Source organism: Athene cunicularia, assembly GCF_003259725.1.
Source record: "Athene cunicularia isolate RWA chromosome Z unlocalized genomic scaffold, athCun1 chrZ_part2, whole genome shotgun sequence".
In the NCBI taxonomy this organism is placed as follows: domain Eukaryota; kingdom Metazoa; phylum Chordata; class Aves; order Strigiformes; family Strigidae; genus Athene; species Athene cunicularia.
In genome coordinates this window covers 16,801,290-16,827,932 of record NW_020799143.1, presented here as the reverse complement: position 1 = coordinate 16,827,932, position 26,643 = coordinate 16,801,290, and the positions used below count along the sequence as shown (strand labels likewise).

General features: G+C 34.6%; 1 protein-coding gene across 1 annotated transcript in view; it reads left to right on the top strand.

Moving 5' to 3' along the window:
- The first annotated feature begins 696 nt into the window (after nt 1-696).
- The window catches only part of VPS13A (vacuolar protein sorting 13 homolog A), a 110,162-nt gene continuing 84,215 nt past the window's right edge, over nt 697-26,643 (top strand). Inside the window, exons 1-20 of the mRNA XM_026866046.1 lie at nt 697-709; nt 7,441-7,484; nt 7,988-8,030; nt 9,010-9,105; nt 9,386-9,487; nt 10,148-10,257; nt 10,569-10,628; nt 11,753-11,812; nt 12,047-12,127; nt 12,562-12,619; nt 14,622-14,749; nt 14,958-15,064; nt 15,802-15,973; nt 16,332-16,394; nt 19,913-20,048; nt 20,725-20,819; nt 21,618-21,760; nt 23,032-23,233; nt 23,319-23,433; nt 26,020-26,156. Coding sequence (XP_026721847.1) covers nt 697-709; nt 7,441-7,484; nt 7,988-8,030; nt 9,010-9,105; nt 9,386-9,487; nt 10,148-10,257; nt 10,569-10,628; nt 11,753-11,812; nt 12,047-12,127; nt 12,562-12,619; nt 14,622-14,749; nt 14,958-15,064; nt 15,802-15,973; nt 16,332-16,394; nt 19,913-20,048; nt 20,725-20,819; nt 21,618-21,760; nt 23,032-23,233; nt 23,319-23,433; nt 26,020-26,156 — 1,965 coding nt within the window. The remainder of the gene's footprint in view (nt 710-7,440; nt 7,485-7,987; nt 8,031-9,009; nt 9,106-9,385; nt 9,488-10,147; nt 10,258-10,568; nt 10,629-11,752; nt 11,813-12,046; nt 12,128-12,561; nt 12,620-14,621; nt 14,750-14,957; nt 15,065-15,801; nt 15,974-16,331; nt 16,395-19,912; nt 20,049-20,724; nt 20,820-21,617; nt 21,761-23,031; nt 23,234-23,318; nt 23,434-26,019; nt 26,157-26,643) is intronic.

Here is a 26,643-nt window from a genome sequence, read left to right as displayed (position 1 = left end):
AGAGACAGGTATTTGCTGCCAAGCAGGGGAAGGAGAGACCAGATCAAAGTGCCTAAGGTGTATGAGTGTCCGCTTGCGTTTTATTTTTCCCTGTGTAGCTGCCCTTGCAGCCGTCTCTTGGCTGGGGACGTACCTTGGGCTGGGGACCCTGTGGGTGTCGGGATCCGCGAGGTTACTGGTGGCACTCGCGGAAAGTTTGGGAACGGCGGCGGTGGGGGGCAGCCGGAGCCGCCGCTGGCCCGGATCCCGGAGCCTGACCCGGCTTTGAGTGAATGCGAAACTGAGCTGACTTACCGACACTTTACCAGCTCGGAAATAGGAAACTGAAAAAAACCGCCCGGGGTTTTGATGCCTTTTTAATGTCTGTGGTGTGCTGGTGGAAGCGAGTAGCCTCTCCGCGAACAGCAGTGACGTGCCATTCTTGGTGCTGTCATTTGTGGGTCTAGAGTGTTTGTCGGCTTTAGCGTTAAAGAATCGAGAATAGAGCCTGTCTTATGTATTTGCAGAGGCTGTGACCAACTGTGCTAGGCGAAGTAAGCAATAGTTTGTAGAAATAAATCGGCATGCCAGTTCTGAAGGGAGGAAGGTACTCAGTTTGAGTGTGCTCTGTTGAGGTCCCTTTAGTATGTAGGTACAAAGAAACAGCAGCAAAGTTCTCTCTTTCCAGTATGTCTGGGCAAAATAAGGTAGCGTAAGATGAGTAAAACAGGTAATTAACAGTTGCATGTGCAGAAACCAGTCCTGGATGGGTTTTGAATGTGCATTCCAGGTGATTGCAGCATCAGCAAAAGCAAACACAGGGGTGCAGGTTTTTTTTTTTTTACGTGTATGTTCGTAGGTCTGCAGGTGTGAAGCATCCTCGAGGTATTCCCTACCTACAGTTCCATTCTTAGATACTCATGTATATGAATCAGATTTTTGGAAGCTTCTCCTGAAGTTTTTTTCATCTTGGATGTTTTTGTTTCATGCTTCCGTTTTCGGAAATGGCGTCCTTATTTGGTTTAATCTCTGCAGTAATTCTCCTTCAGTTCGTTAAGGCATTTGTAGGATCTTTACAAAATTCTGTCTCTATACGGAGTCTTAACACTGCAACAGTATGTGTAACTGCTGGAGAGAAAGTAGTAGCCCTTGATTTCTAGCAGTAAGGTCCAATATAGGGTATTTATTACAGGTTATGTGTTCCTTATTTGACAGGACTGAATTATTGCATCTTTCAGCAAAAGTGTGTAAAACTAATTGATTTGTATACATAAGAAGTATTTCAGTTATCATGGTTTCTTCTTTCTGTTCAGGGAAGGCAAGCAAAATGTTAATATAAAATATGGACCATTCTGTAAATGTTTTGGGCAATGTTTATACATCACAAAAAGGTAAAAGCTTATTTTTCCAGCCTGTAGTTTGCTGGTGGTTACTCTTGGCTGTTTATGTTTGTGTGAGGCAACTCTTAACCAGATTAGATGCATTAGCTTTCTTACATTTTTTTTTTAAGGTAAATAAATCTCACTAAGTTTTATTCTGGAGTTTTGATATTCAGCTGCTATATATATGTTTTTTTAATGTATGTGGAAACTGATTTTAGGATTTTTTTACTACTGTTCAAGTAGTTTTAATACTTTAGGGGCTTTAGTATATTTTTTCTTTAAATTTCTTTTTCCTCAGTACAGTGCCTTTGTAATAGAATAAAATAAGTTTTTCTCTACATAGTCTTTTTGTCTAGCATGAAAATTGGTATATGAAACTATGTCTTGCTCTGAGATGCCCAGAATTACTGCTTAGCATTTTTGAAGCATCACCTTTAGAAGTTTATTTTTTCTTGGTCTACTATATGATGCTTTCACTTGTATTTGCAACTTAAGCTATGTTTAATGACGTGTGCATCTGCAATGTTTCTTTCATTCCAAAGATCTTGGAGGACCTGGAAATTGCACTCCTCTATCTAAAAAACAGTAACTATTAGTACTGATAGCAGTAGACTACTGTCTTTATATGGAGGCCATCACTGATTAGTAGATCCCTACAGTCACAGTACGTCTAAAGTCTGCTGCAAATTTTATTGGCTAATTGCTGAAATTGTGGAACAAAACAACTTCTTTAGAAAAATAGTACTTTTTTTGTCTGTTTTTTGTTAACTCAATACTTTTTCATGCTTGTCTGCATGCCCTGAAAACATTTCCATTACAGTTGTTGTCATACAGTGTTTGTCTTTGTGTCATGATAAATCTTGTAGTCTTGAAATTAAATTGTTCAAAATCCATTCAATATTTTAGTAGTGATTAAAATGAAAGTTTTTCTTCTTGTAACAAATGGCCAGTGCTTTTTTGATGCCATAGCAGTGCACGGGTGCTATATACCTGTATTTTAAATTTTAACCAGCATGTATTTTTTTGCATTTGAATTATTAAATACCCAAGGGAGTTTTTTTAGATGTTGTAGGGAACAAGTTATGTCCTTCTCATATATTGTTAAGCCTGTTTAGATTAAGATTGGTAATCTGTTGCTAGACTCTGGATATATATGTGTAAACCCAAACTTTATATAGTTTCAGCTCTGTAAATTTGGGAGCTTTGTTAATGACTTTCTAATGAACATGCTTAATATTCATTTTGGTTTTGCATAATAAGAGACTTCAGCATGGTCTATTAAAGCCATCCAGATTCAATCTGTGTAATAAAGTTATGTGATGACACTGCTCCAAACAATAACTACAGAAATGTAAAACATAAAATGTTTTGGTTTTTTGGGTTTTCTACCTCATTAAAAAAAACCCTCAGATTGAGGGGTAGAAATGCATATTGTCTCTATACTAAAGAAAGATGTGATATCTGGAAACAGACTCATGGCTGAGAGAGTTGCAAGAACGGAATGACCTGAAATATAAAAGGCAACACAGAAAGGAGAATGTAGGATAACCTATACAAGTAAAAAAGTTAATTTGAACATGTAAGGCCAATATTGGAAAGGCCAAGACTCAGAAAAGAATGTAACAGGCAAAAAAATAATATTCCTTAGGAAGTCCATTAGTATGAAGCTGAATAATAAAAAATAACTGTTAGGCAGCCATCAAGGAAAGCTATTGGATGGCTGATGCTGGGAAGAACAGTGTTTTAAACCTCTTCCTGTTCTGGTCTTCACTTAAAATTATAGTTTCAATGAGCTGTGCTAATAAATGTTAGTACTTGGCTTAGATAAACAGATTAGATAAGTAGGTAATTTAGATGTTTTTGAATGCTCTAGACCTAATGAAGTCATACTTCAATACCTGAAGAAATGATTGAAACAACATGTGATGTTGATAGTTATTTCTGAGAAGTGCTGTTTCATTGAGGTTTCCTAACACTATGAGAGACGATTTTTTTTCACCAAAGTTTGTGTTGCCACTTTTGACTGGGTCTAAATAACTTTTCATTCAGTGTTTTGGTCAGATGCTCTGTACTGACCTTGGAAAATACTTAATTCTCTGTTGGCTTGGCACACTTAATTATTAGGTAATGTCTCAAGCATATCTTACTGAACACAATTTATTTGAAGGTATGTTAGCAGGATGATATAGGTAGATAACTAGTTTGTGAGCATAGAAGCTCTTCTAATTTTTTTCCAGCTATACCTGTTGTTATAATAAAAGATGACTACTTTTGCATACCTTGTCTTGTCTAGGTGTAGCAGGTGCAATCGTGCCCTTACTATTAATAACTTGAATTGACTGAGGGGTCAAGAATATCTAGTAGTTTCTAATGCTTTTCATGACCCATTTTACAGTAGATGTCAAATGAGGAGGTATTTGGCAGGCACTCTGATCCTCAAAGACTTAGAGATTGTCTCCAGAAGGTACACTTGAACAGGAATAATTAACAGCACAAACACCAGTGGGAGATGACTGGCAAAGGCAGCTGTTTGTATAAAGTGATTAAAGGGATTTACAAGCTGACAATGCTGTTACTGTAAAGCTGAAATTCTGTTGTAATATGGGAGCGAGGAGTTTTGGGTACTGGTCATATCTCAACTGGTGTGTTTTTAGTTTCTGATGCCTGTTATCTTTCATCTCTCTTTCTCTCATCTGCCTTCCCTACCCTTGCCCTCATTTCACCCTGTTATTGTTTACAAGAGAGCAGAGATGTGATTTGATACGCACATAGGTTAAATCTACAGGGTTTTTATGTGGATTAAATTTATTCCCACTCTTTAACTTCTGTTGACATCCATAACAAAATTTTAGTTAGGCCTTTTTGGTGAAATGGTTTACCAAGAGTTATCTTATTTTCCGGATCTCTTTTTTGCGAGCTAAGTCCTTGGTAGTAGATGTTGGTTCATGCACTCAAATTCATGAAGTTACTTTGAGTATCTAAGATTAAAACTATAAAGGTATTTATTCCAGATTTTTGACAAATGTTTGATTTTGTTGAATTATTTACAATATTCAGAGATCAGTAAAGCTAAGAATTTGCTTTATAATTCAGCCTAAATAAATCATAGACAGTAGAATAGATATTTATAAATGTTTTGCCTTTTATTGCTGCTTTGACTGTTAGCCTACATGTTTAACTCTACATATTTGTACAACTCCCAAGTATATACAGTTTTCAAGGTTGCTTAGTTGAGCAATTTTTAACCCATCAAATGGGGTTTTATTTGGACACGTTTCTGTCATCAAAATAAAGAAACATCTAATTGCCCCCAAGAGGGGAAAATAAAAACTCTAAAACCTCAACAAAACCAACCAACTGAATCTTGATGTGTTTTGAAATTCTTGCAATTAAAATTCATTGGCAGTGCTCCGAGACAGCAAAATTCAGTAGCTGTGTTAATGTCCTGTAACAGGCCTTTGTTCCCTGATTTTTCTGCTCCTGTTTGTAAGTTTCCCCCCTCCGCCCCAACCCCTGAGGAAGAGTCAGGATTCAGTGTAATTGCAGGTGGAGCTACCTTTCATTGCAAGTGAAACAGCCGAGTGTGATTGAGAATAAAAATTGACAACCAAAGCGCATTAGTAGTGGGTTACTCCGTTGCAAATTGTGCGCATTAGAATTGGTTGCTAGCTGAGGTGTAGTAACTTTGGAACTTTACTCCTAGGAATGTTTAGTTAACCTCTTGCACTCTCTCAAGTGTAGGAAAAAGAAAGGTTATGTAAATATCTAAAACAGTGCTTCAGTAGCAGCCTTTTGTGTGATTTTGTGTGATTGCCCATTCACTGTGGTCAGACGATCAATCAAGGTTTCTGTAAGTAAACTGATATTTTAGTGAATGTGTTTCAGTAATTTTATACTTAAATTGAGGTGATTGAAGTTTTACTAATTTATATCTCTTATAATGATTCTACCTAAACCCTTTAAATTTACTAATTTTAAAATTGTAAGTGTAGGAAAACTGGTGAAGAATTATTTACCCCAGTTACCAATCCCAACATTTCATGTAGAATTGTCAAAGCCATCTTGTTCAAAACAGTACCAGTACTATGTTTGTTTTCTGCCATTACGATGTATTCAGATAAATCAAGCTATAGTTCTTCATCACAAAATACTGTTGTGAGTGCTTGAGGTGAAGTCCTTGCTCACTTTGCAGTGCTGTGTTTTTAGAAGCATTAGAGCTGTCAGATTATTGTAGTTTTAAGTTACTATGCCTCAGCTGAAACGTGACATGTGCCAAACCTTTAATAAATGAGAGGTAATGTTTACTTAGCTGACAGTGAAAGTGAAGAAATTAAACCCAGTTAAACTGCTTCATGTGTCTTAGAGTCTTAGAGTTTACCATTTTTACCATGGCTCAACTGATGTGCAGAAATTGTATGTCATGCTTGATAACCTGGTTACTAACATGAACCTTTACTTTGGATAGCATTAGAATTAGTTGCCATGAATACAGTTACAATTGTCTTCTAAGAGAAGCAAATGTGGTGTGTTGGTGTTAGTGTGTGGGTGGGTTGTTTTTTTTGTGTGTGTGGTTTTTTTTTTGTGTGTGTGTGTCTCATAGAATGAAACTTTTTCTAACGAGTGTAAAATGGTCTGTGCAGGGTCAGCTTTATCAGGGAATAAATTTAGAGTAGAATTGAATGCAACGATTCAATAAACTGTCACAAAGACTATGTAGAGTAGTTACAGTTCTTAGAATAGTTATGGAGTACTGCTGAGAATGTTTTCTTAGAGGTTTTTTTGGTTTTTTTTTTTTTCATTTTTCTAATATTCCCATCAATATGTATGTATTTTAATGATTAAAAGCAGAACTACCAGCTCTCAAAACCTGTCCTTCTACATGTAGTATTTCTCTGGAGAGTTTATGGTGGCACATGTCGGATGTATAGAATTCCACTGGAAAGTGATAATAGGTTTATGCAATGAATGAATTAAATAATTGAAAACTTTATAGCATTGTACGAGTACTACAAGATGGACAGATTAATTTACATGATCAGCTCTTCCACAGCAGTTCAACAACTTGAGACAGCTGTTCTAATGAATGCATTTTTGAGATTAGTGTCCAATTTCCCCAAATTGGTGCTACTCTGAACAGTAAGTAGTCTAATGCCATCAGAACTATATAGCTGCAAGAATATTTATTGCACTTGGAACTCCTGTGTCCCCATATGTTTGGGCATTTCTAACTTGTATTGCCCAAAGGAAAGCATTATTGGGTCAATCAAATCTTCATTGGCAGTCTCAAGTTGTATTCCTTTCCAGGCCTCTAATCTGCTGCTGGTTTCCTGAATCTTATTTATGCCCCTGCTCAGCTATATCAGGTGTCTGTTCCATGTGCATGTGCTACCTTCGAGTTAGTTGTATAGTGTTAACCATTGCATTTGTTCCATCCTTTTTGCAGAATTTGCAGACGGCTTTGCTTCAAACTGTGTGCATGGTTTTAAGTTAAGAGTTTCCTGGTCCCTTCCAGTGTTTGTTTGCAAGTGTCTGATGTTGAATATATTGTAGGAATGGATCTTGCAATTCAAATTTTCTGTGCTTGTGAATTTATTGTTGTCTTAAGACATTTAAAAATCAGATTTACTGAAATGCTTCCTGTGAACTTTTATAAGCCTATAAATATAACTTGCAAATGTAACATCTTTTGAGGGCTAAAAATTCGCTCTAATTTTAATACTGCTAGATTTCCAAAGCATAGGAAGCAGATGGTTGAGGAAAAAAAGCAAGCTTTTAATTTCAAAATGGATCCTTAAAAAATGTGACAGTAATTTACAACATTTTTACTTTGAAGAATATTAGGTTCTCTACTATGACATGCAAGGTCCATGAGAAAATCTCAGATATCATTTTGTAGCATGAATGAAAAGTATGTTCTTAATCACATTTCATGGATACTTGAGATGTATGTTCTGCATATCGTAGACAGAAAGAGTTGAAGAACCACAGGTCAGAGACCACTGTCTCAGACTTCGGGATGTTTAGCGTGCACCACTACTACTTTGTTTCTTGTAGTTTTACTTATTGTCTTTGCTTTTAGGAGCTGTAGCGTTGAAGAATCTGGAAATAAAAGAAAATGCGTTGGTAAGTTAGTGAAAATAGAACTGTTGTAAAAATGATTTTTGAACAACCTTTTGGGATGTGTGCGCTTTTTTTCAGTGCTTACTTTAGGATACACTGTCTTTTAAGTGAAAACTTACTGTTTTGTTTTCTCTGTACTTGTGTGGATTGTCTGATTAATTTGAGATTAAATTTAAGGGTGAAGGTGTATGCTGGCTTCATTTAGCTTTTTTTTTCAAAAGCAAAACTCAGCAATTGCTAAAAGAATGTGTTTAGGTGGAAAGCAATACCGCAATACAATTTTTTTTATAGATCATGAAGTAGAAACTTACTTTTGGTAATGTATTTAGTCCAGTGTGGCTTAACAGTCTAAATCTGTAACTAAACACTTGTTTGTTCCATTATATTGAATGAGGTTTTTTCAGTGGTTGAGAGATAAATTTGTTGATAAGGTTAACATCCATTTTTTTTTCTGTGTGGAAACATTTCACAAGTTGCTGAAATGAGCTAAATGTTCTTTCTTTCAGAGTCAGCTAGATGTGCCATTTAAAGTTAAAGCAGGACATATTGGTAAGTTACATTTTCTCATACACCCATGCAGGAGTTACTAAACATACTACTTGTCCTTGCAAGTGGCTCTGGGTATCCTAAGCAAGTAATTTTCCTGGTTTTCTTGATTTGCATGTTTTGTACACTCTGAAGTTTGTTTCTTCTGAAAAAAACTTTTGGAAGAAGATCATTTTCTTGAGCTGAGATGGTAAAGTAAAAATATACTGGAGTCTTGTCTAATCATTTCAATATTAATGAGAAGAGAACACAACACAGCAAAGATGAGCAACTGAGCAGGACTGGATCTTGTCCTTTGTCTTAGCAAGACTCCACAATGGATTTTGCCTTTTGTTTCCCTTTCTATCATCCTCCTGCTTTTGTTAATATGAAAAGTTTTCTCTTGTGAGTTGATTATCTTGTAAAAGTTAGTGGTTTCTTAAAGCAAATAAAGTCTAAAGTCATTATATTTCCCTTAAATCTACCCTGGAAGTACATATTTTCCTGTCAACTAGTTTATTAAAATCGGCATGTGTGTGAAAAATGCGAGGTGCTATAACCTCAGGGTCCCCATGTTGACAAAATGTACACAGTACTTTGAGTCACTTCCACAGAAAAAAAAAAAAAAAGAAAAATACATATTTTCAAAATTCTGGATTTGGAAATATTTAGCTGGTCACATATGAGCTGCCCATGCTTTTCTTATTTATGAGGGTGCTGCAGTGGATTTGCAAGGAGAGAGAGATTGCTGTTAGGAAGGAATATAATTCGAGGGAATAGGGATAGGACCTGTAGACTTAGTAGTTCTGCTTGTGAAAAAACATTTGCATGCTGTGTAAAGCAAACAACCCAGAGGAGAAGTACCTCAGATACACTGTTTTTTCTGCCCAATATAATTGTTCAGAGATGGGGGTTAATGTCGATTATCTTTCTAATCTTTTGATATTTTTTCCCAGTCAACTGTTTAAGTGCATACCTCAACCTTATTCTTTTGTGTTTTTAGGTCAACTTAACCTACAGATTCCATGGCAAAACCTTTATACTCAACCCGTTGAGGCAGTTCTTGACGGAGTTTATTTGCTTATTGTGCCCACAGCCAGTAAGTTAATGTAGAGAAAAAAGTGAATATAGACTGGTGGGATTTCAGGAGTATCTGGAATGGGTTGATAGTGTTTTCAGGAGCTTTATTCCTAGTAGATACCCCTAGCAAATACAGTTAGATAATAGGAATGGGGTGTCTTTCAGTAGTTCACATTTAGTCACCTAATTTTTTGCTGTTATGTAACTATTAACAAAATGTGAAAATTACTGCTTTTGAAACATCATCTTCAAAAATGTGTAACTTTTTTGTATTGTACCTTTTTACATCATGTATTTAGGCATAAAATATGATGCTGAAAAAGAAGCCAGACAGCTCTTGGAAGCAAGACAAAGGGAATTGCAAAGGATAGAGGAAGCAAAGCAGAAAATAGCTGACCAAGGTAAGAGTGGGAAAAGCTAATGAAAGTGATGCTATTTCTTGCATTATTTTAATCGAGAGATGCTGGATTTGTCACTTAAAGTGTTTTAGATACCTGTTTTTCTCTTGGTACTTAAAAACCAATTAGTTACAGATTTTTAGATGTAGCTGCCATGAACGTTGCAGAACATGCATCCTGAAAATAAAAACGTTCAAGTGTTGATGTGGTTAGATATAAATGAGTCTTTTGAAATTCTGCTGCCTGACATTTTCTTTCTTTTATAAGAACAAACTTACTAGTAGCAAAGAATTTTTATGGTTACACCTTTTAAAAATTCTGTTTAATTTGTTCTTTGATACATGTTAAGTCTTATCTCAAATTCAGCTCTTGGTACTTTCAAGAAATTTGTATTTCTTGAAATACATTATCAGTGGGTACAAGTCACGCTTTTGAACAACTTGATTGTTCCTGCAGCAGGTAATAAAGCTGAAATCATCTGATCTGAGGATAGAAATGTTATAGATTATCTTGAAAGGACATGTTTTTATACAACTAGAGTACAATGTAATAGAAAATTTAAAGAACTATCATGCAAACTTTACGATGTTATTGTTTTCTTTAGCGTAATTTAAAAAATACTTTAATGCAAAGAAAATATTAAATTCCTTTGCTTTAACTTAGATAAAGTAAAAGAAGAGAAACAAGACACTTTTGTAGAAAAACTAGTCACTCAGGTCATCAAAAATCTTCAGGTGAAAATTTCCAACATCCATATTCGCTATGAAGATGATGTAAGTACTTTTGTACTTAGCATAAGAGGTTGTGCACTGTAACATGAAATTAGGAACCTGTCTGATTTCTTTTCTTCTAGTTGTTTTCCATGGTGAGAGTAACTTAATAAAGTTTTGGAAATTTCGTAGTCTTAGAAAACTGATAAAAAGCTTGTACCAAAGCATAAATATGTTGATAAGCATATGGTTGGGTACAAAAAAGATACAGTTGTTGGATCTTTGTTATATATTTATTGTTGGCTGTTTACTTCCAAATCTAAATTCAGATCATGAAATAATCCTTTTTTGGTATCTTCCACCTGCTTTTTCAGATCACAAATCGGAATAACCCCTTGTCATTTGGGATTTCACTTCAGAATCTAAGTTTACAGGTAATTTTTAAAAAAGCTATGTTGATGTATACTGATAGGTTAAGTTAAGTTTTTTCTATTACTGTACTGTCTGGTAGCATACTGCCTAATGAAAGTATACCTGTGAGCAGTGCACAATGGTAACTCCTTGGTTTATCAAGTGCAGCATAAATATTATAGGGAATGCCATTAAAGATAAAGTGCTAGCATTAAGACAGACCTTTGCAAAGAATTTTTTATTCTTCTGCCTGCTGCATTTTGTGGTTGTCAAGTACCAGACTTTGCTGGACTTGGGCTATTCAGAATCTATGACTATTTTACTGAAACTGCCACAAGGCCCAAGAAAGGAAGTTACTGCTTGATATTGGGGAGGGAAAAAAAAGAGGATGACATCTTGTTTCAAAGTGGAGCTCATCTCTTTGATCTTCAGGCTCCGCTTTATAGTGCAAATAGTAGTCATCATAGACTTGTATACATATTTATTTTTTTTTCCTGGAAGACAACCTAGTAGCAGCAATAAGTTAATTCTGCCAAGTTGCACTGATTAAGTAACTTTTGTTATGTAACTGATAATCTTAAAGGAAATATGTCTTACTTTCTTGAATAAAATAGTTGCTTATCAATGCTTGTTCCTAGCACATTGAAAAGTTTTTGCCAGCCCCTTCCCCTAAGCAGTTTTGCATACTGAACAGAAGCTTTGGTATTGTTACTACTTCACTCTTGAAATGAGTCTTAACCTTGAAGAAGTATAATAGCATATAGTGTTCCTGTTCAACTCAAACTAAAATGAACTTCTAGTCTCTTGTTTATGTCTTTGCAAAGTGCCTGCCTAAAATTAATATTAGCGTAAAGGAAAACAGTTTGCAATACTAATAATAGAATTTTAAAGAAACTTTTGGGTTTTGTGTGCAGTCTGCCAGTCACTGCATGTACACATGTGTATTTTTTGGGGACAAGTAATCTTATTGTGTCCACTTAAAAGAATGGCTTAATCATCTTAAATCAGAAGGTGGTGTTCCATTATTTTCAGTGGGATTTAATTATGATGGTGTTACTGTCTTTTTTTTTTCCTGGTTTGTTTCAGTCATGATAAAGTATTGATGTATTATAGATATCGAAATAAACTACTTTAATTCTCATTTCAGACCTCAGATAAGAATTGGAATCCGTGTTTACATGATGAAACTGCCAAGTTGTTCTACAAGGTACAGTATAAACTGTAAGCTAAAGAAAGAGTTGTTAATAAACCAAGCTGAATTAGAGTTCCTTCCACAGAAAGTGAGATCAAGAAAACATGTAACTGTATAGGCTCTAAAATAAAAGGATGTCCGGTCTGCAAGGAACGTTCTGAATATTTTAATTCATCCAGACATTGTGAAATCCAAATTATTAATCTAAAAGTTGTAGGTATTAATAGATATGTTCTGTTGTATTTTCAGCTTGTACGATTGGATAACCTTTTTGCTTACTGGAATGTGAAATCGGAGATGTTCTACCATGGTGGTTGTGATGAATCGTTGGTAAGTGTAGCATGTATCTAGTACTGTAGTTCATACTATGAAGCATAGAGCATGCTTCCCATTCAGTTCTGCTTCCATTTATGTCAGTGTCCCAGAGAATTGTCTTGCACTAATAGCTTTTTTAGGAAAAATAGTGAATGTGAAGGCTTTTATGTGATGGAATTGCAATGTCCATCTGAGGAAGTCTAAAAAAAAAAAAAAAGTTCTTTGTCAGTTACCAATTTATACACAATATATGGTTATCTTACTGTCCAGTGATTTTATTAGCTAAACATGGAAGTCTCATTCTGTTTAAAACATAGATTAATATTTTGAGTTGTACTGTGTATCAGAAGGATTGTCTGAAACCTGTATTAAATTGGTAACATTTTATATTTAAAAATTTTATAATGAAATAAAAATGCTACTTATTTTTAACTGTATTGTGTATGTAGGTTAACTTAAAACAGGGAGTTGCCAGCCATAATGTGATTCCAGAAGGTTATGATTTTGGTAAGTGGTATTTTATTTGTAATATGTGCATATGTCTTACTTGTAATTTTTAATGCTTCTCAGAGGTTGCTACCTTGGCTGTTATTAAAAAGTCTTGGTAAGAAGTGCAGTTTAGTACTTTTGTAGAAATTTTGATAGCAAATACGGTACCATATCTGTAGACTTAAAAAAGTCTTGATTAAAAGATGAGTCTTGAGTCATGTGTCATACTAATGGAATGTCATACATAAATCTTCATTGTTGACATCCACTGATAATTCCTTATTGTAAGAAGTTAGCAATAATGTGTGCATCAAGTAAGTTTTGTGGATCACATTGATTTGAGTAACAGGTTAATGTTTTTAAGGTCACTTGCCTTACATGAAGTGTATCTTTTTTCATTAGAGGTGGAAACAGTAGTCGCACAACTCTGAAACATCTCTCTATATGGGTTTTTTTTAGTGTTGCCATGCTGCAATTTGTATTGCTTTGAGTGTTGCTTACTTCAGTCTGAAAGTCACATTGACTCCACTCAAATATGGTGATTGTTTACTTTTCACTGTATGGAAAATACATGCGTTTTACTTCTCATGTGCCATGTGTGTGATTGTTTAGTAATGGTTTACAAGGCAGAATGGCCTTTGATGTGATTTGTTCTCTAGCTAGCAAGTCCTTAGTTCACTATAGCTAGAGTTAAAAATGAATTTTTCTTGCTGCCTTTGCCCGTAAGAGGAAGCCTTTTGTGTCTTTGACTGCCAGAGGACTATTTCGTAATTTCTTCTGATTTCTTCTTTATCTTTTTCACTTGCTAGCGTTGACTCTTTTTACAAGAAAATAAGTTCAAACATCATTAGTTGTCTAAGTCTTTGCATAGAAGTTCAAAATAGTTGTATGCAGAAATGCATGATTTGGTGCCACAAGGGACGCAGATATTTAAAGAATTACATCATGATGATATTCCGTGGTAAATGAACATTCTGGCTCTTTTAGAGCACTCATTAGATTGAGACATTGCTAAAAAGGCGGTAAGCACAAAGTCTGCTTCTGTCATTTGATCTAAATGCAAACATAATACTTACACATAAGAAGGATGAAAAGTGAAATTTAGGAAGCTAAATCCAGGGAGAAAATTAATGGAAATGCTACCACATAAAATGTGTAGGTAAAACTAAAATAAGCTTAACAAGAAATACAGGACTTAAAATTAAACAAAGGTAAATTGGTGTAAACGTGGTTTCATCTTGCAGAAACGTTTGTTTCCGCTCATATAAACCTTCCAGTGAGTTTAGAATATTTGGTATTTAGAATAGATGGTCTATCAGTATTTCTGTTAAAATCAAAGAAATTTTATTTGATAAAAATATGCTTTACACAAATTCAAGTAATAGATAAATTCTCATTGTTGGATCAATTGCTGAAATGGAAAAATTGAACTAAACAGGACTTCTGAAAGCTATATTGAATGGCTATATTGCCTAATTGTGGAACAGATAAGACATTTCTGCTCTGAATATTTTTCATGGGATGTGCTTCACTTTACAGAGGCTCCATATTGATTTTTTCCATACTTGCTTGGCCTTAGAAATGTGAAATGTTTGGTTTTAGCCACTGTTGTGAACGTAGTTTATCAAACAGTGTAAAACATCAGTAACATTAAAAACGTAGTCTTTATGGAATTAGAATTATAGTGAAGTAAGTGCTGTGTTTGAAACTATCTTGTACTGTAAGTAGCCTATAGCCAGAAAAATAGATTTGTTGCAAATATAAATGATAAATGGAAACATCTGCCATGCAATGCTGCATACAGAAGATCTTATGAAAACATTCCACGAATGCTGCCAGAATTAAACTGGAAATTGAGTATAGATTGTATTGTATTTTAAGATGAGTTGATAAAGTCTTAATGTTTTGAAGTGTAGCATTTTAAAATCAATAATCTGGCATAACTTGAGCTGATTATGTATCAGTTATGGCAGTCTTAAATAATTTATTACACTTTTTATATCAACCTCTTGTTTTTTAGTATTCCGCCCAATTTCAGCTAAAGCCAAACTCCTTATGAATCCTCGATCTGATGTTGACTTTTCATCACCAAAAATGGATTTAGATGTAAATTTACAGGATATAACTGTTGAATTCAATAAACCACAGGTATATACTTTTTTTCTGAAGTTATGTATATTGTGTAAAAAAAGTTAATTTGCAAGAATAATAAGAAAAGCAGTCTGAAATTTTATAATAAACATACATTTCTTAGTTCTGTTTTTCTTTGTAAATTATTTTCTTTTTAAAGAGAAGCTTGATTCACGTTGTTCTCAGAAAGACAATAACATGGTTCTAATTTTTTGTTTGTTTTTAGTACTTCAGTGTTATGGAGCTTCTTGAGTCTATTGATATGATGACTCGAAATCTGCCATATAGGAAATACAGACCTGATGTTCCATTGCACAACAATGCCAAGACATGGTAGGCCACCTCAGACTCTGAAAATAATTTTTAATTATTCATATGAAATAATTACCAAGGGATTGTTTCATACTTAAGGAGGGTAGAACTCATTTTCTTCTGAAACAAAAAATCTTCTGTGTTGTGGTTGTTTTTTTTTTTTTTATCTTAACACTTCTGGCTTAAGAAAAACTATGGTGAGGACCTCAAACCAATATTTGAATGTCTTAAAGACCAGTATCAGACCAGAAACTGAAGTCTGATAGTATTTTAACATCCTAACTCTTGTTTTGATGAAGAAGACCCCATTATATGTTAGGTACTATTACAAGAACATAGCTATTTTCTAAAAATAGGCAAACTTTTTCGACACAGATGGCAGAGATTTGATTTCTTTTCAGAACATTCCTTACAAATGTGTTTTGGTTACTCACACGCGCACGCGCGCACGCGCGCACGCACACACTCACACACTCACACACTCACACTCACACACTCACACACATACACACACGCACACATTTGGGGGAGCTTTTTGTAGCAGGTTCCTTTTATTTTTAGGAAATAGCAACCTGTCAACTTTGTGTGGAAAAAAAAAATCGTTAGGTTCCTCTACTGATCGGAAGTGTGATCTTAGACAAGGGATTTCACTCTTTCACAACTTGAAGTTGTATTCAGTGGGAGTCTGCATAGCTCTAGGTGTCTTTTCAATATGCCAAAAGAAATGTAAACTGTACTTCAATTGTCTTTGCTTTTAGGTGGAAATATGTTATTTATGGCATCCTTGAAGTAAATGTTCAACCTAAGCTCCAAATGTGGTCATGGGAACATATTCGGCACCATAGGAAACAAGTGAAGAACTATAAAGAGATGTATAAAACAAAGATAACATCAAAAAAGCCTAATGAAGAAATATTAAAATTGTTGGAGGTTAGCCGTTTTCATTAAATGGCTTAAATACTGTTCATCTTGCTATCTTAAACTTAAATGTTCACATGTTTCTAAGTCAGTACTAACTTAAAATTTTCAGTGCCCAGATTTGGAACTTCATCAGTACATTTGTCTGAGTAGTATTAACAAACATATTGAATGATTTTCTAAATTAATGTCTGCAGTGAATTGAAACTTAAACTGATGTGCTTTTCTTTGCCAGGTTTATTTTAAGTTTTGAACTTCAGTAAATTAACTTGGGTTTCACTGAAAGGTCTGTTTACTGTAATTTATTGTAAAGTTGAGCCATAAAATCTAAGAAAAATTGTCAAAACATAATTTCTCACCTCTTTTCTAGGAATTTGAAAAGGCTTTGGATATTTTTAACATCACTCTAGCAAGGCAACAAGCAGAAGTTGAGGTAAAATTTCATCATTTCAGTGAGTCTCAGAATAGCTATGACAATAGGTTGTGGAGATTTTAGACAGATGCATTTTAGTCCTAGTAACTGAATTGTTCATTATACAGTCTTTCTATTTTCCTTGTATTTCATGTTTGTTATAAGGCGTAGTTTCAGCTTATAATAATGCAAAAATTAAATAGCTCTGTGTGCTCTTTCTTCAGAGTAACTGATCTGGGATAAACTTCTTTCCACTTTTGGTGAGAAAAGTGCTGGGGATAATATGGTCAAAGGATGATAGGTTAAGTCAAGTTGGAAGTGATTGTACCCAAAACTTCAGGCTTTTCCCCTGGCCCCTGCAACAGCCTTACTATAATTAGTTTATTTCTTTCCTTCCTCATACCCTATTTGTAGGTTGAGCATCTGCATGTGTAGTAACAAAAGGTCAACATGCTATTTTCAAATGTTATTTGGAATACAGCAAGTGCAGAACACATTTAAGTAGATAATCACAGTAATGTGACTTGAGTAGTTACACTTCATTTATTAGCTTTGTTTTTCTGAGGTTAGTGTACTGCTTAGTTTTATGTGTAGTGTCTGACTATCATTCCAGCAAACTGATGTGAAATTCTGCATAGGATTTCTGAAATCTGTGAAGTGGTCTTTCTCCATTAATAACCAATGTAACTAAAAGTAAGCAGAATATGAAGTTCAGAATCTGATATAACATGTTGGTAATTAAACTTTATAAATGTCAATCATTTCTTATGGCAGTGCTTGAAAGAAATTGGGATTTTTTTTTTTTTGGGTGGAGTATATGAAGTATGGTATTAACTCAATTGCTGCAGTGACAGATACGGTACTTCTAAATCAAAACTGTAAACAGGAATCCATAAATGTAATATTTTTCCTTCTAGTTGTCTGTATGTACATCCACATTTGGATACTTATATGATCATTATTGAGACCTCTAGAGAACCAGAAGATACATTCATCTTCCTCCCCTTCAGTTTTTTGGATGAATTGGAGTGCTTGTCATATGAAGGGTTTTTTGTTTTGTTTTATCTAGCATTTAATTTTGGCTTGTTTTTACTTTGTACTGTATAGTTTCTTTTGGTTTTATCTTTTCCTCCTACTTTTTGCAAAATGAGGGACATCCCAAAGAATTTCCTGTCTAGTTTTTATTATTCTTCTCTCCAGTGTGACCATGCTGCTTAGAAAAAGTTATGTCATACTGCATTCCTGACCACTTTCCAGTCCTGTGTTTTAAGATAGGTTTCTGTAGTGGTTAGAGTAGGCTGCAAGAAAATGGATTTTTATTTGTTTGAACTTTAAGCCTTGCATTTGAAAAGTGATAGAAAAGCATCTTGAAAGACCTGCTAGCTAACTCTGAATTTATTTCCTAGTACTGAAAATCAGGTCACAGTGATTCTAAACTCAGTGTTCTAACTCTACCCGTTTGTCAGAACCGACCTGTCTCATTATTACTAGATCATCACTGAAAAGGGTCTCAAAGAGCTTGTAAGAGGCAAGTTTGCTACTAGCTTGGTATCCTGACTGTTAGCCTTAAGTCTGCTACAAATTTAAAGGAGCACCCTTTAGATGTGGGCTGAGTAAAACCAGATAAAGTACCCTACTGTTTGTTAAGCTTTTTTGTTTTTTGAAAACATACCTTAGAGTTCAATTTCAAGGGCTTGCTTTTCTCTAGAACTTGAAATCAAGTTCCCCAGAACTCAGATTTGTGAACGCAGTACCATCTGATTTTCAGGGAACTTTGTAGCAAGAACTTTATATACCAAATATTAAGGCCACTTTTTAATCTTTATCACTAGTGCCCTAAGTACCAGACACCAGCTTAAGTGAGAAAAGCATCAAGTCTCTGTATGAGAGAGTTTGAGAAATTTTGTGCTTTCGATCTAGAGAAAACTAGGGAAGATTCATCTAAATCAGAATACAAGATTATGCTTTTGGTTCTCTCTTTTATTCAAAACAATTTAACTTGCTAAGTAATCTTTCCACAGACGATGACTGTATTTGTTACTAAATGAATTGTAAGTGGTAAATTGTAAATGAAAGACGGAGGAAAGCTCAATAGGATTTCTTCAGGAAATTTATTTAGTTCCCATACTGGATAAATGTTTTGTTCATCCTTGAAGAAGTACAGTTCCCCTCTCTTCTGTCTGTGGCCTTTCTTACCTTGGACTCTGTTGCCAGCTGCTGCCTCAGATGTATTGAGAATCATAGCTTTAAGCTTCACTTCTTTTTCTTCATGGCGGTTGTCTTTCAACACCCAACTCCTTGGTGTACTAGAAACCTCAAATTTCAGAGTCTTTAACAATCCTTTTTTCTAAGGCTCTGTCTCTTCTTTCCTTGGACAGTTCACTCTAACACCTAACTGCTATCCTTTATAAAGAGGATTTAGGAGGATTTTGTTCAAATTTTTGAGGCCTTGTGTTGTTTTGAGGTCAGCTAAATGCTGTGATTCTGCATCATCAATTTGAGATGAATCAATAGTATCAGTTCAGAAGCATTTATGTTTTTATGGTGAGTCCAGCCTTCCATTAACCTGTAGGTGGATGATAGATGTGACAAGTCTCTAAGGGATTCTGATTTATAGCCAGCTCTTTTCCCTAATTCTGTTGCAGAGGGATCTTTGTTTTTTTGAATGCTGAGAAGGTATTGCTGTTTCACTCACTGTGTATCACATTCACTGGAGCATCTCTATATTCAGGGATTATCTGCAAGTGTCTCTATCTTTTCAGATCATATTAGTCATGAAGAAAAGTAAGTCGTTTGTGCAGTCCACTACAGTTTTGAGAACTACTCTTCCTCTTGGATTGCTTGGTTGTTTGCTGTCCCTTACACCAAATTTCAGTGGTCGAGTGTGGATGTGGTATACACTTTCTGTGGGGACCCTGTATTGGAATCATCATTGTCATCACTCAGGATATCCCCTAGTTGATGAAATAATGAATGTGGGAAAAAGGAGGGCTTCCTTACTGTTATAGCTATATTTATCAGATCCAGGAATAGTTTTCTATATTTCTTAGAGTAAATATTCTATTACAGGAGTAATGATTTTTTTCTAATGATTGATTTGAACATCTTATCTTGAAATAAAAAATACAAGGATCATTTAAAATCTGGCCTACGCTGGCCATTTAATTGCTTACATATGTATTTTTAATGATTACTTATAAGTGCATTGTTGTAATTTAGAGAACTATATAATGTTGTGGAAATTTTGGGGTTTTGGTGCTGAGAGCTAGAGAGAAAACATTTATTTAAAATCAGCTACCTTTTACTTGCTCATTTTCTTCATAAAGATGGTTGATTTTATGCAAGTGAGAATTGGTCTGATGATGTACTGTATACATAAAAAAATTAGAAGAAAACCTAGAAAAATAGCATCGCCTTTTCAATGGTTGTCTAATGGTGTTTTTATGTGTTAGAGCATATCTTGGGTCTATATTTTTCTTAGGAAAATGAAGAAAGAAGCATGAAGAAAATGACTTATTTGTGTATTTTTTAAATTTCAGGCAACTAAGGCTGGATTAAAAATCTACAGACCAGGAGTAAAACAAGATGATGAAAATTCTGGCGGCTGGTTTAGTTGGATATGGGGCTGGTCAGGTGAAAAGAAGGATGAACAAAAACAAGAAGTAAAGGGGTCAAGTATGTTAATTTCTTGCTATTTTTTTTTAATTATTAAAAATGACTTATTAGAATAATAGGTCCCTAGCAATGGAAGTTTGGATTTATTTAATATTTGGGCTATCGGATTAATGGATTAATGACATTTAGCTTTTTTTTTTTTTTTTTTTCCTGGTGAACTTGTTAATTGCATGTTACAGAGGTATCTTAAAATTCCTTCCATAGGTCTTTCTGAACTGTCTTCAATTTGTGCTTTTTCTTGCCCCAGTTTTTACATTGGTCTGCATGGTATACTATGCATGGGGATTTGAAGAAAGTACTAGAAAACAGTAGCAGTTAATGGAATGTAAACAATTCTACTTCCATTCATTTTATAGTTTGGCTATTTCATGCAGTGTATTAGAGCTGATTCACTTAAGCACAGGGCACCTAATAAAGGTTGTGGAACATGGAAATTAAATCAAAAAGGTTGCTTTTGATTGCTAGAAAATAGAGTAGGTCAGGAATAAAGTAAAAAAGCATTTTAAAGCATGTTTTAGGACTTTGCTTTAAACCTCAGGGTTTTTGCTTTTAGTAATTCAGGACAATGTTGATCAACTGTGCATTATAGAACTACCAAGCACTGGAAAGTGTATAACAATATTTGCACCTTTCAGATACCTATATTGAGTTTAACTGACCTCTTGCAATGTGACAGGTCTTGAAGAGCTGATGACACGGGAAGAGAAGGCTAAACTATATGCAGCAATTGGATATAGTGAAACAGCTGTGGATCCAACCCTTCCAAAATCAGTAAGTCATAACCAGCTATGGTACCAAACAGTTGGTAGCTTTATGTAGTAATAAAAATGCAAAGATGATAGGAAATCACTTTTTAAATTACTCAAAGTTCTGTCTCTATATTTGATTATTGTTCTGACACTTTTTAATGAAGTTACTGCATGCTGACTTTGTGCAGAACAGAACATCCTTAGACGTAGTTTCAGGAGAGTGGTTATAGAGCTTACTTTGAATATTCTGAAAAAGTTCAGAATGACATTTTGCTCACTTAAGCTAGAATAAAATCATGTAAGTAATGTATTGTTTAAGTTATGAAGTGCTTTATATCCTCTTAAAATATTCAGAAACTTTTAAAGCAAGTGCAGTAAGTGATTCACTAGTATCTTAAACACAAATGGTAATAGATTACATAAAGTAGGTGAGTATATAAGGAAAGATTGAAGGACTGTAGGGAAGAGCAACATTTTTGAACCATTCAGAAATAGTCTGGTAAATCATTTTTATGTGAGATGCCATGTATGGTACAATGGACTGCCTTCCAGCTCTATGTTAGAGGCCTTTTATCTCAAAGTGTGGCGTAGAGACATCAAAGACATGTTTGTAATCACAGTCTACTCTTACTCTAACCTTACCTCTTAGTAGTAACTATTCGGGAATTATTTTTAAACCAGCTATGATATAACCTATTTATAGCACTAGAAAAGTAATATCAAATTGATATTTGTGGTTTTCATCTCTTCATAAATTGTACTGAATTGTATATTAATGTATTTTTTTAATCCACTGTTGTTGCTTTTCCTACATACCTAGTATGAAGCCATGAAGTTCTCTGTGAAGTTATTAAGCATGTCTATATCAATAAGAGAAAACAAGCAAACTCCTGAACTGGTAGAATTTGCATTAGCTGGCTTGAGTACAGTATTTACCCAGCGACCAGGGGCACAAGCAATAAGGTGAACTTTCTCTCTCAAATTGTTTTTGGTCCTCATGAAATGTTGATGACATCTGATAGGCATTTTAAGGCTCTGTCACAATGTTTAACTTCCATTTTTCGTTATCATCTCTTGAGCAGTTTGGAAGTAGAATCATCCTGCAACTGATGGACAAAGTGAATGGATACTGTTTCTGTAATTAAGTTCTCACAATCTTCAGAAGTTTTTGTACTGATACAGTTTTTTTCTTCCTTTTCTTAGTTTATTATCATTACATACAAGTAATCTAATTACTAATAAGTTTTTTGCTTTGAAAAGTGACTGTTACTCATTTTGAAACTTAATCTGAGCAAGGAACCTCATAACTGCTTGTGTGTATGCACTTAACATGCCTGAAAAGTTCTTGGGTTTTCAGTTGATCTTTTAGATTTGCAGAAGAAAGCTGTAACTGATGATTTTGTCTTGTTTTCGTGCTGTCAAAGTAGATGAAAAGCAGCAATGTGAAATATTTTCATTTGAAATGTAATGACTTGAAAACTCTAGAGGAGAGTAATTTTCCTGTTTTAAACCTTGTCCCCTCTACTTTGCAATATATTAGTATAATCTATGTATGATATTAAGATATTGTTGATTTTACTGATTTTTAGGCATAATTTTTAGAAAGTTTTGCTTGCAGCTTTTCTGTTTGTTCACCTCTGCATCTAAATGGCTTGTAATAATGCTACCATACTGAGAAAAAGGGAAGAAAGTGTTATATTTTTTACAGTGAAACACTTTCCTTTGAGTGTTGGGAGGTAAAGATCTTCAGCTGAGAGCTGTTAGTTGTTAGAGCTGTCCTCAGAGTAATGAGGCTATTAATCTTGTGCTCTTCTTCTGGTGTTTCTTCTATTTCTCTGCACTGGAACTGTGCAGTCTTCCCCAGTATAAACTGTGCCATCTAATTCCTGAGCTCATACTACAGAACTCCCATTTGCATGTCTCTTCCCTCCCCTGACACCTGTCCTCATGAAAAGTGTATGAGGTGAATAACTTGGACCCCCTTTCTTGTTTACTCAGGGGTGGCAGGTAGGCACAAAAGGTAATGAAATGGAAACCAGTTAACACATGGATATATGTGTTACATCCTTAGACTAAGCTATTTATAATTGGGGTAGAGATTTGTTACGGGGTTTATTATCTGGTTTGGTTATGGGTTGGGGTTTTCAGGACTTTCCTTACACTCTTACCATCTAAGATTACCTAGCCATATGAGCATTATTACATCTGAACATACTGTTTACTTTTGTTCACAGATTTGAAACAAAAATTACCTCACTTGAAGTTACAGGCATGTCCCGAGACAAGTGTACACCCTGTCTCCTATCTTCTCGAACAGTGTATTCGGACAAGAGTACCTCACTCTTAAGCATAATGTTTGAGACTAATCCTTTGGATGAGAAAGCAGATCAGAGGCTTAGAATAGAATCACAGCCACTGGAAATAGTTTATGATGCGGTAAGTAAATATTTGAGTAAGTTATGAATCTTGAAAAAACTTACTAGTCAATTTGCCATGTATTATTTTTGCTTTATTTTAACAGGTGACAATAAATAGCTTAGTGGATTTCTTCAGGCCTCCGAAAGATGTACATTTAGAGCAATTGACATCAGCAACTCTGATGAAGCTTGAAGAGTTTCGTGAAAAAACATCAACAGGCGAGTACTGCATGCACTTTTGATTGCACACTCAGACACATTTTAGATTCTAGCAGTATGAAAATATCTTTCCATATAGAGATGCATGTATCCAAGTCATATCTTTCTAATACAACACCTAAACATGTTGAATACTTCCATCTTACGACAAAGCACTTGTTTTAGGTTGTCATGGTTTAACCCCAGCCAGTGAGCACCACACAGCTGCTCACTCACTCTTCCCCCATCTCAGTGGGATCAGGAGGAGTATTGGGAAAAAAAGTAAAACTCGTGGGTTGAGACCAGAATAGTTTAATAATTAAAATAAAATAACAATAACATAGAATAATAATAATAATAGTAATGAAGAGAAATAGAAAGAGAGGGAAATAAAACACAAGAAAAAACAAGTGATTCACTGTGCAGTTGCTCACCACCTGCTGACTGATGCCTAAGGAGTGATCTGCTCCTCCCAGATAACTCCCTCAAGTTTATGTACTGAGCATGACATTCTGTGGTGTGGAGTATCCTTAGATAGTACGTAGAACAAGAATTAACTTGTTCCTTTAAGGATGTCTGAGGCTTTCTTAGATCAGAGGTCTGTCCAGTGCAGTGTCCTGTCTCTGACTGTGGATGGGAGGGGATGCTAACAGGGAATTTCATACATAAATTCTTTTTAAAAGGGAAAAAAAAGAAAAATAAATTAATTTTTAAAAACCTCATTTAAACTTGTAACCTATTAATGTTTAAATTGTACATTTGAAAAATCTGAGTATTCATTGATAATAAGTAAAAGAAGTTACAGAAAACTCAAGCATAATGTGTATTTAATCTATTGCTTTTATCAGGAATATCAGGAATAAAATCAGGCATCATTTACATTTCTGTTCATTAGTTCTTTGACTGACTTGTTTAATCAAGAACTAATGTCAGATTAACCAAAGTTAGGTGGATCAACATGCTTGTCTTTTCTATCAGAAACTTATTCAGTAATGCTGGAGATACTGATACCACAGTTCATTCCTGAGATTAATTTCATAAAAATTTGCTTAGGTTCAGTATGCTTGTTTTTTCTGTTCATTGCCACTGAATACTCTGGTTTTGATCATGATTTTTTTTTTTGTGGAAATACGAAATCACGCTATGTGTCTATTATAATTTAAGCATGGTATTACTTTAGAGGTATATCCAATGGCTCTTACCTTCACAAGATTTCTAAAAGTTGCCCATAATAATCAAAAAACTTGTTCCACTCACAAATGAGAAGCTTGATGGAAAGTCCTAAGAATTTGCTGTGCATTGCTTGTAAAATCTTGGCTGAGACTTAGAAAATTACCAGGGGAAGATTTGATCTGCATGATATTCTTTTGCAGGGGACTGTATGAATCTCAGAGGTAGAATTAAATGGACTTATATCAATATAATTAATATATTCAGACTTGCAGTCCTTCTCAAGAAAGAGTTCTTAACACTTCTTTCAAGTGGTAGAAGACAGCTGGAAAATATTGGGGAACTGAACTCCAGAAGTGAAGGAATGTGCTGCACCAAAATAGTTATGATTTTCAGCACCACTTAAGGACATTCCAAAAGCTTAGTTTCCTGGAGTTCAATTTATGGATTCAACTACATTCTCTTCCCAGATGAAGGGGAAAGAAAGTATTTGCTTGGACATTTTACATCATTGAAATACAGTTTAGCATTGAAAACTGAAATATCTTAATCTTCTTATTAATTCTAATGATTTTTTTTTCTTACAAATTCTGAAATGTTCCATCCAGTTCTTCATTATCTAGCTCTCCTGTGACAGGACAACCTTTGATAATGTTTGAACAGTTTTAATTGCTTTTTTACCAATGTGAGTGTGCTGCAGGGTCATGTTGTCATCTTCATAATTTATCATCTTTAATTCTGGGATCATCAGTTTGTTGCACCTGGTAAATATTTAATGAGTTGTGGATTCATCTTAAGGCAGTCTTTAGTGCTAATTTGAAGCAAGACCATTCATTCCTCTTCAAATGAGCAGAAAACCAGAATTTGATCTCAAATGTTCTGACAGTCTGAAATTCCCAACTAATTGCATGATTTTTAAACAGAATTTTTGTAAGGCCTTATATTTGCTGGTCTTCAACATCTTAAGATGGAGATGCTGGTCAGCAGAATCAGTGTAAACTTCAGTATTTCACAACACTAACAGTTTGACCAGTGCAGTTGGATACCCCCAATAAGAACATCTAGAACAATTAAGCTTCTGAGTCTACAGAGCACAGTGGGTTAACTCGGCAATTGCCAGGTTGCAATACACATTCCAGTTCTCATTTCACCTCTGCTCAGTATGAAACTTGGATTTCCATGTGTAGTGTTGCTGTTTCTACTTGTCCATTAGCATTGTTTGCTATTGTAGTTTCATCTGCTTGATGCTTCTTTAAAGACTGCCTATAATTATTGGTTCAGAAGAAATCTGAAGACCACCTGTACCTGCATTTAAACTAGGTTATCTAGCATTGACAGCTAAAAGTTAGACTTGAATTTCTTTTTATAGCTTCTTTTCATTTCATAGCTTTTGTATGGATTACTTTGTTTATATTTACTAATTATATTATTTTTCAGGTTTGTTGTATGTTATTGAAACCCAGAAAGTTCTTGACCTCAAAATTAACCTCATGGCTTCATACATCATTGTTCCACAAAAAGGATTCTACGACCGTACGTCAAATTTATTACTTCTGGATCTTGGTAGTCTTAAGGTGTGTATTTACCTAATGAAGTAACTTACTGAAAATTATTGTTTGACTTTTATTGACTTACAGTTTCTTAATTTATATTTTGCGGTACTAGTTAAGTAAAAGTTCCTCTTGCAGTTTGTGTATTAGGTATTAATTTTAAACTGCTTTCCAGTCAAGGCAGAAATTACTAAATGCTTCTCAGTAGGTTCTTTCAACCAAAAATCCTCCCCTAGATTGAAACCAGTGTTGATGCTTTGAACTGTTACGTGAAAAATGTCAAACAATTTTCTTAGCTTAGAATATAAAATAATAAACCTTTTACTTAGATGATTAAGTGGTCTTCTTATTTTTAATATTACTATTATTCTTGTTATCAGTTATATTTTTGGTCATTCAGTTTACTTTAAAATGATAAAAGTAAACACTGGCAATTTATAAAATAACAGATAAAATTGGAGATATGTTTGAGATACTTCATGCAAGGGAAAAGTCAAAAAAGTAGTTTAAC